Raw genomic sequence first — 18,531 nt, forward strand, 5'->3', positions numbered from 1 at the left:
TCCATTTTGTTTGGTTTTAGACTTGATCCTGAATGATGTCAAGGGTCCTCAGAGGGAGGAGAGTGAAGGAGATTAAAAGAAGGGTGGGATTTGAGCTCTTTGGCATAGGAAGTGCTTATAGTCCCAGAGATAAAAGCACCTGGTGGTGATGTCTTTCCTATCTAGGGCTTAAGCTAGAAATACTTTTCTCTTTTAGAGCAAAGCTCAGAATTTTGTTGTCATTGTATCCTTTTGGATTTTCCCTCAGCTATTATGTTTTTGCTTCTTTATTTTTAATTTTGACTTTAATGCATATTAAATGCTTTAGTTTTATAGCTAATTTTGTTAAGACAAGAGGTCTTTCTTTTATCAGTGTTGATGAAAGAAAGAGCACAACCTTCATTTATTGAAAATGCATTACACAAATGCCCAGTCATGTTGCCTATTAAATTATGAATGCTAGTGTTCAGTACTTTATTATATACAAAATATATTTTTAAAATTGTAACTTAATTAAATTAGTGTTTGGACCTTTTGTTACATAATTTGCCTCTGAAGTGCTGAATTTGTTATATGTAGTGAAGAATCAGTGAAGAATACTGGAATAAACATGTGCTTTGAAATCAAACAAGTTTTGTCTGACTCCCATTTGATACCTATAAGCTATATATAATCTTGATCTTTGGATTCCTGGGTTAAAACTTGAATATTAGCATAATTACCTGTGGTAGTTGTTAATGGTTTACATGAAATGAATGTTGAAAGCATGGCTGGAGATGGTAAGTGCATTCAATGTTAAGCTCTCTTCCCTTCCAGTCTGCAGTGTGCCACATCATATTTACTGTTAAGAGTTTATTTCCTTGGTGAAAGAAAAATCCCACAGTAACCTTTGAAAGGCTTATATTCATGGTAAAAGTAGAAGGAAAAAGGAATGTGAAAAATAGTAGAAAAACAAAAGAAAGCAAATAGGAGAAAGAGTTAGCTCTGATAAAGTAGTATTTTAGAGCATACAGTTCTTCAGATGGAACACAGTTGAGTTATTTTTGCTTACATTGTTGCTGCTACTGTAGATCAGTTGTATGCTTTGTTTTAAAATTTTATTTAAATAATTAAAACGAGCTTTTGGCTTATGTGGGTAATTTTGACTGTAAAACTCTTCTAGGCTCTCACGTCCTTTGCCTTCCTAAACTGTCCCCTTTTACTAAAGAGGAGCATGTAGGTATTTAAGTACTGTAATCTGGGGGATAACTCATGCATACTTCTGAGACAGTAATGGTTATAATGGCAGAATGATGAACTCCGCATGCCATCACTTGGCCCAGTGAACATTTGAGGAGCCGCTTATATTGTTAGAAGGTACACAGAACTTTTGTTGATTACTTCGTGTGATATATTTTTACTATTGGCCAGTGGGGTACTACAGTGGTGGTACTTCGGCTATTCAGTATTGCTCACTTTTGGAAACTACATGTAGTTCTGACTTCTGAGTCTGTGGCTTATTGCAGTTGTCTACCTAGGTGTTTTTGATTGTGTACATGTTAGAACTTAACTAAGGTATACTACAGCCCTTTGATTACAAAAAGACTTTTGTAGTTTATAAATTTTATAGTTGGAAAAGGGAATGTTTGCATAGCTTCCCTATCTACTATTATGTAATGAGTAGCACTGAAAAAGGGTAAAAAATGGATATCCAGAAGTTAGAGTTCTTTCTCTTGGTTTGACTACTGATTTGCTGTGTGATTTTGAGAAGTTTACTTTGTTTCGGTGTATTTTTTTGCATAGCATAAGGGTTCTGTCTTTTCTAGGTGGGTTAACATTCATAGTTATTACATAGTACAGAGTAAAAAATACATTCAGAATGTTCATATGTTGTATCTACTTTATTTTTTTAAAAAAATTACTAGCTACCCCTCCAGTGAATTTCAGATCAGCTACCGTGGATTGGTTGTTTTCCCTTGTTTGCATATTATTTTAGACATAGGGACTTTAATTCAAAGATGTGCTTTTATTAAAGTCAGTTTTATTATAATAAGTTATGTATTTGGGGGTTATAGGATACTGAAAGAGTTTTGTATTTCTCTTAACATGTTAAACATTATGTGTAAAAAAAATCATTTGCATAATGCTTTGTCTCTTTTCAGGTCCAATGATGCATCAGCAGCCTCCTTCTCAACAGTACAATATGCCACAGGGAGGTGGGCAGCATTACCAAGGCCAGCAGCCACCAATGGGCATGATGGGTCAAGTTAACCAAGGCAATCATATGATGGGTCAGAGACAGATTCCTCCTTATAGACCACCTCAACAGGGTAAAGTTCCATTTGGAAAATTTCCTGCTTAATATAAATAACAGTAGTGGGAAGGCTTTCTATTTTATATATATTTTTTCCCTGAATGGTAGTGGATATAGTAGGTACAAAGGGTCACATATTGGGTAGGAACTTCTTGGTATTCAGCTCTCTTTTTTTCTTTTTCTGAGAAAAGGTTACGCCATAAAATTTTATAGCAAAAGCTAATTTGTAGCAGGAAGTACTGTTTTATTTTTGAGAAGGTACTAAATAGATGGTCAGAAACAAACCCGAATTTATTTTGAACTGCTCTAAATCAAAATAAAAAGGAAATTATTCTACTAGTTTTACCCTCTTTTTACGAAGTTAGTGTTTTGTTTTGTTTTTGAGTTGGTATTGTTTGATATTGCCTGTATGGTCTTAACATTAATTTTTGTGAAATTGTTTGGTGTTGGCTGTGTGTTTATGTATGTTTGTATAAGAATAGTTAAAAGTATATGAAATGCCAAAGCATGAGAGAGGAATCTAATAGCTGAGAAGTAATCTCTCATAACCTCAGATAGAAAGAAAACCTTTGATAACCTAGTGAACAAATTGCTTACATCTCGACTGGTTGTGGTTTTTCAGGCCCACCCCAGCAGTACTCAGGCCAGGAAGACTATTATGGGGACCAATACAGTCATGGTGGACAAGGTCCTCCAGAAGGCATGAACCAGCAATATTACCCTGATGGTAATCTCTCCTAATGTTAACTTTCCTATTTTCTGTCCCTGCCCAATATTCATGTAGACAGCTATTCAAACCATTTTATTGTGGATGAAGAAACCACCAATACATTTCTACTAAATTTGGAATACCTTAATAATCTAAAGCATCAGTGATAGCATTAGTATATAATCTATTTTGAAGTATATTTTATTTAGATATTCCATATTAATACCATCAGGGATCCTGTTCTGTAGTTGGAATCTTTTCTTCTATAAAAGAGGATGCTATTATGTTTAGAATTGTTCATTTCAATCAAAGCCAATGTTACTGATTTACTTTTTTAAATAACAGCTTTATTGAGATAATTCACACACTGTAAAGTTCACCTATTGGTTTACTTTTATGTATTGTATAAATACATAGAATTTCTCAAGTTTTTTTGTATGTTTTATTATTTTAGTTAATGTTGCATACTTCTTAAAGAACTATGGTTTTGTACATTAGCATTTGCATTTGTGAAAAATTTTGGAGGCTAAATTATATTCATAATATAGTTGTATATAGAGTTAGTAGACTAGGAAAGGCATTTGGAAAAAACATTTCAATTTTAGTTGTTTAGTGGAATTTTTTTTTTTTTAGTAGGAAGGTGGCATGTAAAAAAGTGGTTAGTAAAGAAAAATGAGTTGCACTTAGTAGCAATCCAGGCATCCAAGGCGACTATCACTGTATGGTCCTGTTTTTTCAGTTTTTCTGTATGTTTGAAAAATTTATAATACAATGGTGGAGAAAAAATAATTCAGACATATAAAACTGATAAATTAGAGGTGGTTAGTCACCTCACAAAATAATTTGTCTTTTTATGAAAGGATTTGCTAGAGTCTTCATTTATGTAGTAAGCTCCCATGGTGTATTTAAGGTGAACTACTTAAAGAAGAGAAACAAGGGGAAACTAAGACTTTGGAAGCTAGTGTAAGCTAGAAAGAAGGTATAATTTGGTGTTTTTAAAAAATCATTTTGCCTGCCATTTTTCATCAGTGTATAGAGCATGAAGGTGCATCGGTATAAGGACATAGTTGTGTTGCAGGGGCTTTGCCATGAGGCAGAACAAACACTCACCTGTAGAATTTTGCCTATAATAAATGTTTGTTACTGATAGTGATGATATGTGTGGATAATTCTTGTTAGAAAATGACTTATTAGTATTCTTTTTTAACATTAGGTTTTCTTGACCTAAATTATTAAGTGCTGTGTTCTTTTTTTCATGTGTAGACATTATATTAAGTAAGTTTATAGACTATATTTTTAAAAGGTGAAATCTAGGTTATTAAATTTTATTAGGAAGTTAGTTGAATATAAATGATTGGTTTGATTTTTAGAATACATTTCAAGTAATTGAGTTGAATTTGATACTGTTATTTTGGTTCTGAGTATTTCCTGAAATGTAAAATTTGTATTTTTATAAGTAGGATCTTTCTATTCAAAATAGATGTTATTTTTGTAAATGTCAGAACTTGAAAGTTCTATAAATAATTCATCTTACCACATTGGGATTTAAAAATTTAAATGGTATCATTTTGCATAGGTGTGTATTAATATATTTGTCTAACATTTACATAGAATAGTTATATTCCATTTATAACAATTAATTTTCTTAGACAGCATTGGGTATTTTCTTACTATGTTTAGATGTTTATGCCAGTAAATGGGTAGATTAGGAATTGGCAGACTTTTTTTCTATAAAGAGCCAGAGAGTAAATATTTTAGTCTTTGCCACATGGTCTTGATCTCAGCTGCTGAAATCTTGTAGCATGAAAACAGCCATAGAAGATATAAGTGGGCACAACTGTGTTTCACTAAAACTTTATTGACAAAAACAGGCCACTGGCTGTATTTAGACTGCAGGCCATGGTTTGCTAATCCTTAATGTAGATATATGTGAGATGGTTTGGGAGCAGTGGGATACTAGAGCACTGAGTATAACATTTATTTATAACTGTATTCCTCCTTCTTTAGTTAGACATTCTATTAAAATGTAGTTCAGATTTTAGCTAACTGAAAGGTTATTTCTTGCATTTTCTTTGTGCAATTCAATTAAAAGGAGTAGAGTATTGATTCTCATTAAAGTCCAGTTATCTTGCAGGTGAAATTTATCATGTCTGAAAAGTAAAGGTGTACTCTAGCACTTAATACAATATTAATTTTATGGAGGTGTATGTCCATATTATCCTGGAGGTATTTTCTTAGGCTTCTAGGATGGCAGCACTAATCAATGTATTTTTGCATCTAAAAATATTTTGAGATACATGTATTTTTATTCAAGTAAATAAAATATGAAAAATTTGTTTCAGTTTTTTTCAGGGGTAAAAAACTTACGGAGTTCTTTTATATTTTACATTGTTTAGCATATGCTGTGGAATTGGCGACCAGCAGAACAGGTGTTTGACAAAATATGATAATTGCTCCCTTTGTTCATTCTAATTTAATTCAAGTTATTTACATGTGAAAGGCCTAAATGCTTTCATTCTCTTCAAAAAATAGAAGATAAGGCTTTTTCCCCCCTCAATGAAGATTATCAGAGTTAAGACAAGTGTAATGTTTCTAAAACTACTGTTTTTTGCTTTAAGAAAATTGCACGTTATCTCAATATGAAAACAGTCATATTGGTAAATATTTGGCTAATGCAGTTGAAATTATTTTTCATGTATTTCCATTTCTTTCTTTTTTTTTCAGTTTTATCTGAAAGTTTAAATATATTTAGGGTTTTCACTCAGTGGCCATTAACGTTTCTTCCTGTCTCTTGTCGAATTGATGTAGGTCATAATGATTACGGTTATCAGCAACCGTCGTATCCTGAACAAGGCTACGATAGGCCTTATGAGGATTCCTCACAACATTACTACGAAGGAGGTATCTATATACCTTCACACACATACACATATATCCCCTTCTACAGGAACGAAAATTCTTGCATAAGACAACTTCTACCCGTGCAGAGCTCTTGTAGAATAATAGTTGCTGGCTGTCTTGAAAGTTACAGGGAGCCCAGAACAACCAAAATAATTTCCTTACAAATATTTAAAATGTGTAACCATGACTTGCCATTTCTAACAACAATAAAAAGACTAAAACACTTAAAAATAATTTTTCCTCAGTGGAAATTTTCTATTTGAACATAATTCCACCGATCCAATTTTTTTGTGTGTGTTTACATAAATATAATTTCACATATAAGTATAGTGCCTTTAGGAAGCAGCTTGCTGATCTTGTGTAGCTAGTGTGTGCTCTTGTAGCTGTCTTTAATTTTGTCTTTTTTATTTTATTTAGCATAGTCATGATCTTATGACTGTGATGTTCCAGTAAATGTAATGCTCGTATGGCAGAGACGCTGAAAATGCTGCAGTTCAACCTTGCAAAATTGGCTTTAACTGCAGTTTGTTTGGCCGAAATCCTTCTGTTTGGTTTGAGTTTTTTCTTTGTTTTGTTAAGTTTTAAAAATCAATATGGCATTTTTATTTTGTTCTTGTGTTGTTGGCTATGCATCTTAGAGGAAAAAGTAAGTTAAGCAAACTTCTCAGTTTTGTTTTGTTTCTGTTTTTACTCTTCTCCAATTATCCTGTAGGAAATTCACAGTATGGTCAACAGCAAGATGCTTACCAAGGACCCCCTCCTCAACAGGGATATCCACCCCAGCAACAGCAGTACCCAGGGCAGCAGGGCTATCCAGGACAGCAGCAGGGCTACGGTACTGCATTTTATTTTGATTTCTCCCAAACAAAGTGATTAATGTTTTGAAATGTAGAAGTGGATATGTATTATTTTTGAAAACTCACAGTTTTACCTCAGTCTCTTACTAGCATTTATTTAAAATGTTCTTAGGTAGCCCTGGTTGGTGTGGCTCAGTGGATTAAGTGCCAGCCTGGGAACCAAAGGGTCACCGTTTGATTCCCAGCCAGGCCACATGCCTAGGTTGCTGGCCAGGTCCCCAGTAGGGGGCACGTGAGAGGCAGCCACACATCGATGTTTCTTTCCTCCTTCCCTTTCCTCTCTCTAAAAATAAATAAGTAAAATCTTTTAAAAAAAGGTTCTTAAAGTATTAATCTATTTTAAAATCAACAGAAACTAGAGATGGTTCATTGACCAAAGATTTGCCTTGTAGTCATGTAAAGTACAAGAAATATGAATTCTTGAACCTATTTGACATTTATGACTAGCCACTAGTTTTTTGTGTTCTTAGAAAACTGATGAATTGGTTGTTTATTAACCATATCTACATAATCTGATTAGCAAATTTGTTTCTAAAACTAATGACTGTTACTATGAAAGATAATACTGATTTTTAAAGTACAAATGTGATTTACTCAGAATGCATAAAGAAAATCTTTTTGTCTTTCTCTAGGTAGCAGCATACATATCCACAGGGGTATATTTATTGCAGCTGTGTATCTTACAGAGTTTGGGGAAGTTTAACCATATTTCCTGATTATATACTCACTAAAATATCTTCTAGTTGCATATCTGACTTTAAGTAACTTTATTAGGTAAAGGAGTTGGATATAAGGACCTGATGTCTCAGTGTTAAGTTTCAGGTTACTAGAACAATTTTAGAAATAGGAAAATACGGTTTTAATGAAAGGGAATTAGCTGTTTGTTAATCTGACATCATCTCTTGCTAACATGGTCTCTTATATCAGTAATGTCATATTACTTTTATTCATTGATTTAAGCTCTGCTATTACTATGACACCTCCCCTCTACTGTAATAGCAAATCTAAGAACTGAGATCAGGCTAAAAATTCTCTTAGGCCTTCAACAAAGGTATTGAAACTGAGTCAAGTATCGAGGGGTCAGGCATTTTCCCTAAAACGCTAGGTTCTGTTTCCTTATTTTGATATGACTTTAGGAATATTCCATGGATTTCTTGTTTTTACGGAGAGACTTTCTTGATCTTCTCAAATGACAACATTTAATGACCAGTGAATATTTGTACTTTGAATAAGTAGAATGTTCTGTTTTTATTATATTTTCATGGAAACAAATATATGGCTAAATCAGGTAAACTTACTGATTTAAGAGAAATAATTATTTTAATAGGAAGAAAAAATAAAGGAAGATAAATATTTTTGATCTAAGTAGCTAAACGTGGTTTTGTTAGACATCAGGAATCCTAAAGAAGTTCCCATTTTGCTTATACATTGACTTCAGCTACCAAACTTTCTTTGAATAGAAAATTCAGAGTTTTAATAATTGAATGTATAATTAAGTAAGTAAAATAATAGACTCTAGGAATTCATTTAAGCTTAAAAATTTATTGCTCTCTTTTGGCACTTTACTCCACAATCAGTGTTTTTTATGGCAGGTTTTGAATGACTGTGACAGACACTTATAAGTATCAAAACTTTTTAGCTTATGCTTTATAGAGCATGCTTTATAATAGACAACATAGAGTTTGTGAAATAGACATGTTTGTTTGGTAAGCCAAATTAGTCTCTTCAAAAATGTCATCTTTGAAATTTGAAATCATTCATTTTTTTATAGGTTAACTATTAAAGGTGATTGGTACACAGCTTGTAATCTTAGAATCAGCCTTTCCGCATTTACCTTGTAGCTTGTCAAGTTGCCTTTATTTTCTGTTTGAGAATATTGTGATATTTGTCACTGTAGACAGAAACGATTTTTTTTGGTGATTGAAAATATAAATCTAGAATTTACATGTAAAATCATTCTTTTTGGTTCTGTTGCTGATTGCAGGTATAGATCTAGAGTCATACAACCATAAATATTATTGATTCTCAAAGTTTATTCAGAAGTTGGCTCACTGTTTTTGAGCCTGCTTCTTACCTGTTTTATTTTTTTTAAATCTCTTGCTTATACTGGTTAACTTTCTAATAGAGGTATAGATGAATTTTCTTAATATGGAGTTAACCTGCCTTACAACTTCTGAATCTTTTTTACTCATTTTAACACAAATTTTTAGTGGTTGATGCAAAGCACGATAGTTACACTGAATCAGAGTATGTGGTGCATAGTGGTATTTTTACATCATTTTCACTCTAATATAACCTTTGGAATTTATTTGAAAAAGCATTTGAGAAAATCAAGACACCAAGCTATCCTTTTCTTTTTTAAAAATATGTTTTTTAAGATTTTTGTTAGATTTTATTATTTCTTTCTAGAAAGAGGGGAAGGGAGGGAGAAAGAGGAAGGAGAGAAATATCACTGTGTGGTTGCCTCTTGCGCACCCCTTACTGTGGACCTGGCCTACAACCCAGGCATGTGCCCTGATTGGGAATTGAACCAGTGACCCTTTGCTTCACAGGCCAGCCCTCAATCCACTGAGCCACACCAGCTGGGGCTATCCTTTTTAGATTTGATATAAAAATATAATGTCTAGTTTTAAAACCCCTCTAAAGTTTTAGGGAATTATGTTTTTATCTGGGCTCTTGTTTATGTAAATTATTTTGCAGGTCCTTCACAGGGTGGTCCAGGTCCTCAGTATCCTAACTATCCACAGGGGCAAGGTCAGCAGTATGGGGGATATAGACCAACACAACCTGGACCACCACAGCCACCACAGCAGAGGCCTTATGGATATGACCAGGTAAGTTAACTTGGCCAACTGTGTGATTATTGCATTGTTTGTACATTCTTGATTAGGTTAAATATTTTTACTTCAAGGCTTATTTTCCCTTTCTCTCGTTCACAATATACGAGTTAACCAACACAAACCTATTTACTTTTAACTTTTTTTCATAGAATGCTAGCACAGTGGATCATAATTATACTAATGTGTAAAACATGTCTTAGCATTCATTCATATTCTTTCATTCTCATTCCTATTCTCTTTATCTCTTTTTCTCTTCCACCTCACTGTACTCCTTCACATCCAAATGATACTCCTTCTTTCTAAATTCATACTTATTATCTGTCTCTGTTGCCTCTTTCCTGAACATATCCATTATCTCAAGTCTTAATAAACTTTCTTCCTATTACCTTTCCTTCTACTTTCAAATATATAGAGGTGTGTATCTCTAAGACAACTGTATTCTCTTGAACGTAGTGTTTATTTAGGTCCCTTCTTTTCAATAGTAAACTTCTCAAACTTAATAATCTGTGCCACAGTCATACTTTTGTGGATCTCATACATACTCTGAATAATAATAGAAGTGATTTATACATTGGTTATTTCTTTAGTTTAATTTCAGGTTTGCTAATGACTTTCTGGTGAGGATAACCTGGTCCTTTCACCACTTAAGCTACCTAAAGTAGGTTGCTTTTTGTAAGTTAGCGTTTCAGGGCCAGATGATCTGGTTTCAGGAATGTGGTGTTAATTAGAAATTGAGGCATGAGCAGTTCTGTTACTAACCGTTTTTTAAGCACTCGGCCTCTTTTTACTGACACTTTCCATTTAAGTGACAAAGATAAAAGAGACTTAAGAGACTCAAACTAAAAGGCTAAGTGTAGATGACTAATATTGTCAAAAACACACTAGAACTAAATCAAAGGATTAGGAAGAGGATTTATTAAATTTTTAAAGCACAATAAGTCTTGGCTAGTGAGTATTTAAGGGCAAGATTCTTAAGCAGGTAACATTTAGGCTCATTCTAATTCACAAGTTAACTTTTTAAAAAGTGAGATTCTGGTCATTTAAACCCCCATTCAACAAATATTTTATTAATTTTCAGTGTGTTGAATACTTTATTAGTTCCTAGATAAGTAAAAGAGTCATGGTCCCTATAGCAAGTGAGCTATTATCTTGATCTTTTTTTACCTTACTTTGGCACTTAACACATGTTCCTGTTTTCATTTTGTCAATCCTTGGCTCAGTGTTTTTCTGTACTTACCCTGTCTTATACAAGGAGGGCCTCCAAAAAAAATGGAATTATTTTCTGAAGGACGGGCCCTGTGTAGTAGAGGCTTCTGCTAGGTGAGTGCTCTAGGAACCCATCTATATCAGTGTCCACCTGGTGGTGTTGGGAGAGGCTGTTTTCAGTGAAATTTTTTGAAAACTCTTTCAACGTGTTTGCCCATTACATGATGGTTGATTTACGAGCACACCCTCCCACACTGCACTTAGTGTTCATCAGTTTTTGACCACAAATGGCATGACCCTCCCTATTTATTGGTTCTCATCTATAGCAACTTTTTTGTTTCCCCGGATGAGAAAAGTCCTCAAAGGGAAATGTTTTGTTGATCTGGAAGAGGTGAAACAAAAAAAATGGCAGAAGTACTAGAATGCATCAAAATCAATGAGTTCAAAAACTATTTTCAGCAGTGGAAAAAAACTCTTGATAGCTGTATTGCATCAAATGGAGAGTATTTTGAAGGTGACTGAAGTTTAAACATGTAAGAATAAATACACGATTTTTTATAAATAAATTCCTTTTTGGGGGGCTCCCCGTTTGTCCCCCTTTTATTTTCAGTATCCTTAGCTAACCATTCTCAACCCAACTTCAATTCCATCTTTCTAGCTATGTACAGAGCATTTCTCTTTTGGTGTCTTGCCATTTTCCTCAACTTTAGCATGTCATGGACTAAGCTAACCATTTTCTCTCTAAATCAATCATTTTCTAAATACTGTATACTTAACATCATTAAGTAAATGTTTTCTTGAGCAACATTTACATGCCAAGTACCTAACATTGCAATATATTGGGAACTAAGATAGACCTGTATTCTGCCTTTGTGAACTTCAGTCTAGATGGGGTTCAGAACTAAGCAGATGACATAATAATATAGTATGAGAAGTATTTGGATGAGGAAAGGTAAGATTTTTGTAGAAGGAAGCTCCTAACCCAGATATAGAAAAAAATGTTCCTTGGGAAATATTATGTAAGCATGAGGGACTTACTATGTAAGTACGAGGGCCCAAGGAAGAGTAGATATTAGCAAGGTAGGCATAGCGGGGAGGGAAGGGTATTCTAGTCCAAAAAAACATGTAATTGACAAAGGACTGTGTTGAGATGTGTGATTCCGTAAAGCAGAAGCATAGGGAGGAAGAGGCCAAACTGGAGAGATAAATTGGGGTAGATCAGGAAGACTTCCAAGCCGTAGTAGGCCCTTGGTAAATATTACATATAATATTATGTTTGATATATGATAAATATATGATATACAGCTACCCTTGAACAACATGGATTTAAACTACATGGACCCAGTTATAAGTGGAATTTTTCCTAGTTACCGCAGTTCAGTTGAGCCACACAGTTGAAACCTGTCTTGAACTCCACAGTTGGGAACCAGCCTGTGCAGAAGGCTAACTATAGTTGTTTTTTTTTTTAATATATTTTATTGATTATGCTATTACAGTTATCTTATTGCCCCCTTCACTCCCCTCTACCCTGCACTCCCCTCCCACCCACATTCCCCCCCTTTAGTTCATGTCCATGTGTCATATATATAAGTGACACATTTCCCTTACTATTCTTACCCCACCCTGTCTGTTTTCTACCTACCATCTATGCTACTTATTCTCTGTACCTTTTCCCTCTCTTTCCCCCTTCCACTCCCCTGATGATAACCCTCCATGTGATCTCCATTTCTGTGGTTCTGTTCCTGTTCTAGTTGTTTGCTTAGTTTGTTTTTGTTTTTGTTTTAGATGTGGTTGTTAATAATTGTGAGCTTGCTAACTGTAGTTACATATGGATTTTTGACTGTGCAGGAGGGTAGTGCCCCAACCCCCATATTGTTCAAGGTTTAATTATACTTCTTTGGTCATCATGATTATTCTACCCCTAATGTTCTTAGGGAGTTGGGACTATACTGTAGATAAAGACCAGTGACATTTATGTAATTGCCAGCCATGTCTGCTTCCCCATGAGAAAAGGCTATGAGGTGGGGACCACCTTAGCTACTCTGTGTCAGTAGTCTCTCCACATTGGTTTTGTGTTTCACCTCATATGTAGCCCTCAACCCAAACACCTATTGGTTTATTTTAGGGAAAGTGGTTTACCTCTTCAAGATGGTTAAGACAATGGAAAACCAATATGGATTGTTAGACTGAACAGTAATATAATTATGGTAATGGTTTAGGGAAATGAATCGTGTAGCAATGTGCAGGATGAATTAAAAACGGGAGAAAATTAAGAAAGAAAGGCTTGTTAGGGGACTGCTATTTCTCCATCACTCTCATCTCAGTAAACAGCAGATCTATTCTTCCAGTTTTTCAGGCTAAAAACCTGAGTAATCCTTGACTCCCTCCTTTTTTTGCAAATCATACATTTTGTCAAACGGCAAATCTCATCTCTACCTTCAAAACATATACAGTATCACCCTGGCCTGTGTGGCTGGGTTGGTTAGAGTGACTAAACTGAAAGGTTGTGGGTTGATTCCTGGTCACAGCACATGCTTAGGTTGCAGGTTTGGTCTTGGGTCAGGGTGTGTACAAGAGGCAACTGACCAGTGTTTTTCTCTCCCATTGCTGTTCCTCTCCCTCTCCCTTTTCCTCTCTCTGAAATTGATAAGCATATCCTCTGGTGAGGATAAAATATATATCTAATATCTACTCATTTTTTTAAATTTTATTTTTCAATTACAATTTACATTCAGTATTACTTTATATTAGTTTCAGATGTACAGTGAAGTAGTTAGACAATCATATCCTATGGTATTTCAAGTACTCACCTGGCACATACCTTGTTTTTATGATATTTTTCACTGTATTGCCTGTGTTGTACTTTATACCTCTGTGACTATTTTGTAACTACCAATTTGTACTTCTTAATTCCTTCTTTTTATAACCTCCTGCTCTCACTCAAATCAGAGTCACAACTATCACTTACCTGGCCTATTGTAGTAGTATCTTCCTGTTTTTATCCTGCAGGATATGCTCTACGTAGGACCTAGAGTGATTTGTTAAAAGCATTGGTCAGATTATGCCACCCCTCTGCTGGAAACCCTGTGGTAACTTCAGTCTCACTCAGAGTAAAGTCCAGACTTTATAATGGCCTGTGAGGCCTGCGTAACTTGTGTCCTCACCTCCTTGCCCCACCTTACCTCTGTTCATATCTCTCCTGTTCACTGCCTGCACTCACTCCACTTCAGTAACACGAGCATGCGTACAAGAGTCTTTCTGTCTCACTACCTTCATGTTTTCTGCTCCCTCTAAAAACTCTTCCCCGCACCTGCAAAACTTGCTTCCTCACTTTCTTCACATCTCTGCTCTGGTAGGTCACTATATCATAATATCAAGGAGTCCTTCAGTATTTATCTATCTAAAATAGTAACACGCTTAATTGCCTTACCCCTTTTTCTTACGCTTCTTGGTATATTTAAATAGCTTTATTAAAGTATAATTGACATACAGTAAACTGAATATATTAAAAATGTACTGTTTGATATATTTCGACATGTATATATATATATACTCATGAAGCCACCATCAAAATCAAAATAATGAAATACTCTTCATTCCCAAACGTTTTTGTGCCCCTTTGAAATTCTTCCCCTCACCACCAAAGTTTTCCTTGATGACCACTAATCTGTCTTTCACTATAGATTAGTTAACATTTTTCAGAATTTTATGTAAATTGAATCATATAGTAAGTGGTTTTTTGGTTTGTTTTTTGGTCTTTAATTCAGCATAATTATTTTGATGTTTGCTCTTACTGTATGTACCAATAATTCCTCTTTAGTGTTGTATTCCATCATATGGATATACCACAATTTCTTTATCTTTTGAACTATAAATAGAAGCTTGGGTTTCTATTTTGGGGCTCTGACAGATTCAGTGCTGTGAACATATATATGTGTATAAATCTTTGTGTGGACTTTCATTTTGCTTGGATAAATACCTACTAGTGGAATGTTGGGACTGTGTGATAAGCATATGTTGAACTTGTTAAGAAGCTGCCAGACTGTTTTCTAACATGATTGTACCACTTTACATTCCCACCAGTAGTGTGGGAGTGTTTCAGTTCTCCCCATCCTTAGCAACACTCGATATGGTCAGTTCTTTTCTTTTGACCTGTTCTAGTACATATATGTATAATCATATATCATTGTGCTTTCATTTTGCATGTCTAAGGACCGGTGATGTTGACCATCTTCTTATCAGGCTATTTTCCAATCTGTAGCATCATCTCTGAAATGACTATTCAAATCTTTTATTCATTTTAAAATTTGGCTATTTTTTTTTTTACTGTTTAATATTGAGGTCATATGTTCTAGATACAAGTTCTTTATCAGATATAATTTACAATTTTTTAAATCAAACCTGTGTCTTGCTTTTTAATTTTCTTGACAGTGTCTTTCAAAGAGAGGAACTTTAAAAGTTTGTTGAACTCTAGTTTATCAAGTTTTTCTTTTATGGTTTGTGCTTTTAGTATAATAATGTAAGAAATTTTTACCTAACCCAAGGTCACGAAGATTTACATTTAAGTCTGTGATCCATTTTGAGTTAATTTTTTTGTATATAGTGTGAAGTATAAATTGAAGTATGTATGTTTTATTTTCTTTCAAATGCATAGCAAATTTTCTCATCACCATTTTTTGAGAAGATTAATCTTTCTCTAGTGAATTGTTTTTCAGCCTTTGCTAAATCAGTTACCTATAAAAATGTCAATTTCTGGAGTCTATGCTGTTAAACTCATCAATTTATCTACCTTCATGGTGTCTTTATTACTACAGTTTTATAGTAAGCCTTCAAATCAGGTATTGTTAGTCTTTCAACTTTATTCTTTTTCAGTATTGTTTTGGCATTTTAGGTCCTTTTCATTTCCATATGTATTTTAGAATTGGCTTCCAGGTTTCTACAAAAAAGTCTACTGAGGTTTTGATTGGAATTGCCTTGAATCTGCAGATCAGATTGGGAAGAAATGATATTTTTTCAGAAGTAATATGTAGTTTTCACTATACAGGTGTTAAAAAGACAGCTTTTGTCAGATTTATCCCTAAGTGTTTTGTATTTTTCGATACTATTGTAGATTTAAAAAAAATTAATTTCTGTTTGTTAGTTGCTAGTTATGTACAAATATAATTTATTTTTGTATAATGATTTAAACTGTAACATTACTAATCTCACTTATTATTTCTAGTAGCTTTTTTGTAGATTCCATTGGAATTTCTACATAGAAATCATGTCTGTGATAAAGACAGTCTTCTCCTTTTCCGATCTGAATGCTTTCCCTTGCCCCCACTTCTATCCCTGCCACCCTTCACCATCACTAGAACCTCCTATCCAGTACTGGATAGAAATAGTGAGAGTGGATACATGTGCAAGAGTGGACAATTACCTTGTTCCTGATCTTAGGGGGAAAGCCACCAGCCACTACACCTTTCATAAGATGTAGGGTTTTTGTAGATGTCCTTTATCAGGCAGAGGTTGTTGCCTGTATTCCTAGTTTGCTGAGAATTTTTGTCATAATGAACATTGAATTTTGTCAACTGATGTTTTCCTTAGCTATTATTAAGAATGATAGTTTTCCTTTTTTTAATTTGTTGGTATGTTATGTTATATTGTATAATTTTCATATTTTAAATCAACCTTGCATACATAGGATAAATTCCACTTGGTCATGGTGTATTTATGCTTTTTAGATATCATTGGATGTGATCAGCTAATACTTTGTAAAGAATTTTGCTTCTATTTTCTTGAGGAATATTGGGCTCTAGTTCTCCTTTCTTTTAATGTCTTTTGTTTTGATATCAAAATAACACTGGCTTTATAAAGCGAGTTGGGAACAATTCGTCTCTCCTCAATTTTCTGGAAGGATTTTGTGTAAAGTTGGCATTGTTCTTTCTAAAATGTTTAGTATACTTCACCAATGAAGTTATCTAGGCTTAGAGTTTTATTTGTGGGAAGGATTTTAATTACAAATTTATATTAATACATACAGAGTATGCATGTTACCTATTTCTTTGACTAAACATTTATATTTTTTCAAGGGATTTATTCATTTCATCTGTGTTGGTGAATAATTTATAGTTCTTTAGTATCTGTGAGATCAATAGTGATATCACTTTCATTTCTGACATTGGTAATTTGTGTCTTCTCATTTTTTTGCTGATTAAAATGGCTACAGGTTTTTAGCAACTTTATTGATATCAAAAAGCCAGCTTTTGGTTTCACTGATTTCGCCCTACACCCTGCCCCCATTTGTTGTTGCTGTCTGTTTGATAGATCTGTGCTGGTCGATCTTTATTCTTCTGCTTGCTTTGGTTTCACTTGTTCTTCTCTTTCTAGTTTCTTAAGGTAAGAATTGAAGTGCCATTGATTAAAGAACTGTCTTACTTCCTCATATAGGTGTTTTTTGCTGCTATAAATTACCCTCTAAGTACTTCGTAAGCTGCATCCCACAAATTTTTCTATTGTGTTTTTATTTTCAGTCACTTCAAAGTATTTTCTGATTTTGCTTTTGATTTCTTCTTTGACCCATGAGTTATTTGGAAGTGTGTTACTTAGTTATTTTTCTGTTACTGATTTCTGATTTAGTTCCATCATTATACTATATACTTGGCATGTCTTAAATTCTTCACTATTCAGTGAATAATGAAGAAATTCTTCATTATTCAGACTTTTTTCACCCCAGAGTATAGTCTACAAGGGTGTTGAATGAGTATTGATTAGGTGAGTTTGGTTGCTAGTGTTGTTCAAGTCTCCTGTGTCTTAGTGATTGTTTTGCTGTTCTGTTAATGGATATTAAATGTGACTATAATTGTGCATTTGTCTATTTTTCTTTGCAGTTTTATTCCTATTTGCTCTGTGTATTTTAATTTTATGTTTTTATGGTTTATACATTTTTATGATTTTTATGTCTTAATGAATTTACTCCTTTACCATTTTGAATTAGCCTTCTTTATCCCTGGTAGTACTATTTGCTCTGAAATCTGTTTATATAATATTAATATAGCCACTAGCTTTGTTTTGATTAGTGTTAAATATTTTTATCCTTTTATTTTTTAACATGTTCATGTTTTTATGTTTAAATTGTATTTTATGTAGGCAGCATATAGTTAGGTCTTGGCTTTGTTCAACAGTTTGGAGAGTCTCTGCCTTTAATAGAGTGTTTTGAGTATTATGTTTAATGTGATTCTGGATGTAGTTAAAGCTATCATCTGTCGTCTTGCTATCTTTTTCTGTTTGTCCCACCTGCTCTTCATTCTCCTTCCCCTTTCTTCTGTTATTTTGAATTATTTCTTTATTGTTTCTGAAAAAAAATCATCTTTATTGACATATAATTCACATAGCATTGAACTCTCTTTTCTAAAATTTACCATTCATTGGGATTTTTTTAAAAGTATATTTCTTTCTTTCCAAATACCCAGCCATTGGGAACAGATAGTTTACTTTCTGTCTCTATGGATTTTTCTATTCTGGTTGTTTAAGATCAATGAAATCATGCAGTATGTGGTGTTTTGTGACTGGATTCTTTCACTTAGTTTAATGTTTTCAAGGTTCATCTATGTTATAGATTGCATCAAAATGCTTAAGTAATATTACACTGCTTTATATATAGTATAATAGTTTACTTTCATTTCGTTCTCTTCACTGCTATGTTATGTTGTACCACATACATACTTCTACATGTTATAAACCTCATAATATATGGGATTTATTATG

General features: G+C 33.8%; 1 protein-coding gene across 2 annotated transcripts in view; it reads left to right on the plus strand.

Moving 5' to 3' along the window:
• Positions 1–18,531, plus strand: part of SS18 (SS18 subunit of BAF chromatin remodeling complex) — a 66,240-nt gene that overhangs the window by 38,937 nt on the left and 8,772 nt on the right. Inside the window, exons 6-10 of one of the 2 annotated variants that reach the window (XM_028524994.2) lie at positions 2,121–2,288; positions 2,895–2,999; positions 5,790–5,882; positions 6,595–6,717; positions 9,440–9,573. In XM_028524994.2, coding sequence (XP_028380795.1) covers positions 2,121–2,288; positions 2,895–2,999; positions 5,790–5,882; positions 6,595–6,717; positions 9,440–9,573 — 623 coding nt within the window. The remainder of the gene's footprint in view (positions 1–2,120; positions 2,289–2,894; positions 3,000–5,789; positions 5,883–6,594; positions 6,718–9,439; positions 9,574–18,531) is intronic. The other variant, XM_028524995.2, reaches the window with a different exon arrangement.

This window comes from Phyllostomus discolor, chromosome 9 (genome assembly GCF_004126475.2).
Source record: "Phyllostomus discolor isolate MPI-MPIP mPhyDis1 chromosome 9, mPhyDis1.pri.v3, whole genome shotgun sequence".
In the NCBI taxonomy this organism is placed as follows: Eukaryota; Metazoa; Chordata; class Mammalia; order Chiroptera; family Phyllostomidae; genus Phyllostomus; species Phyllostomus discolor.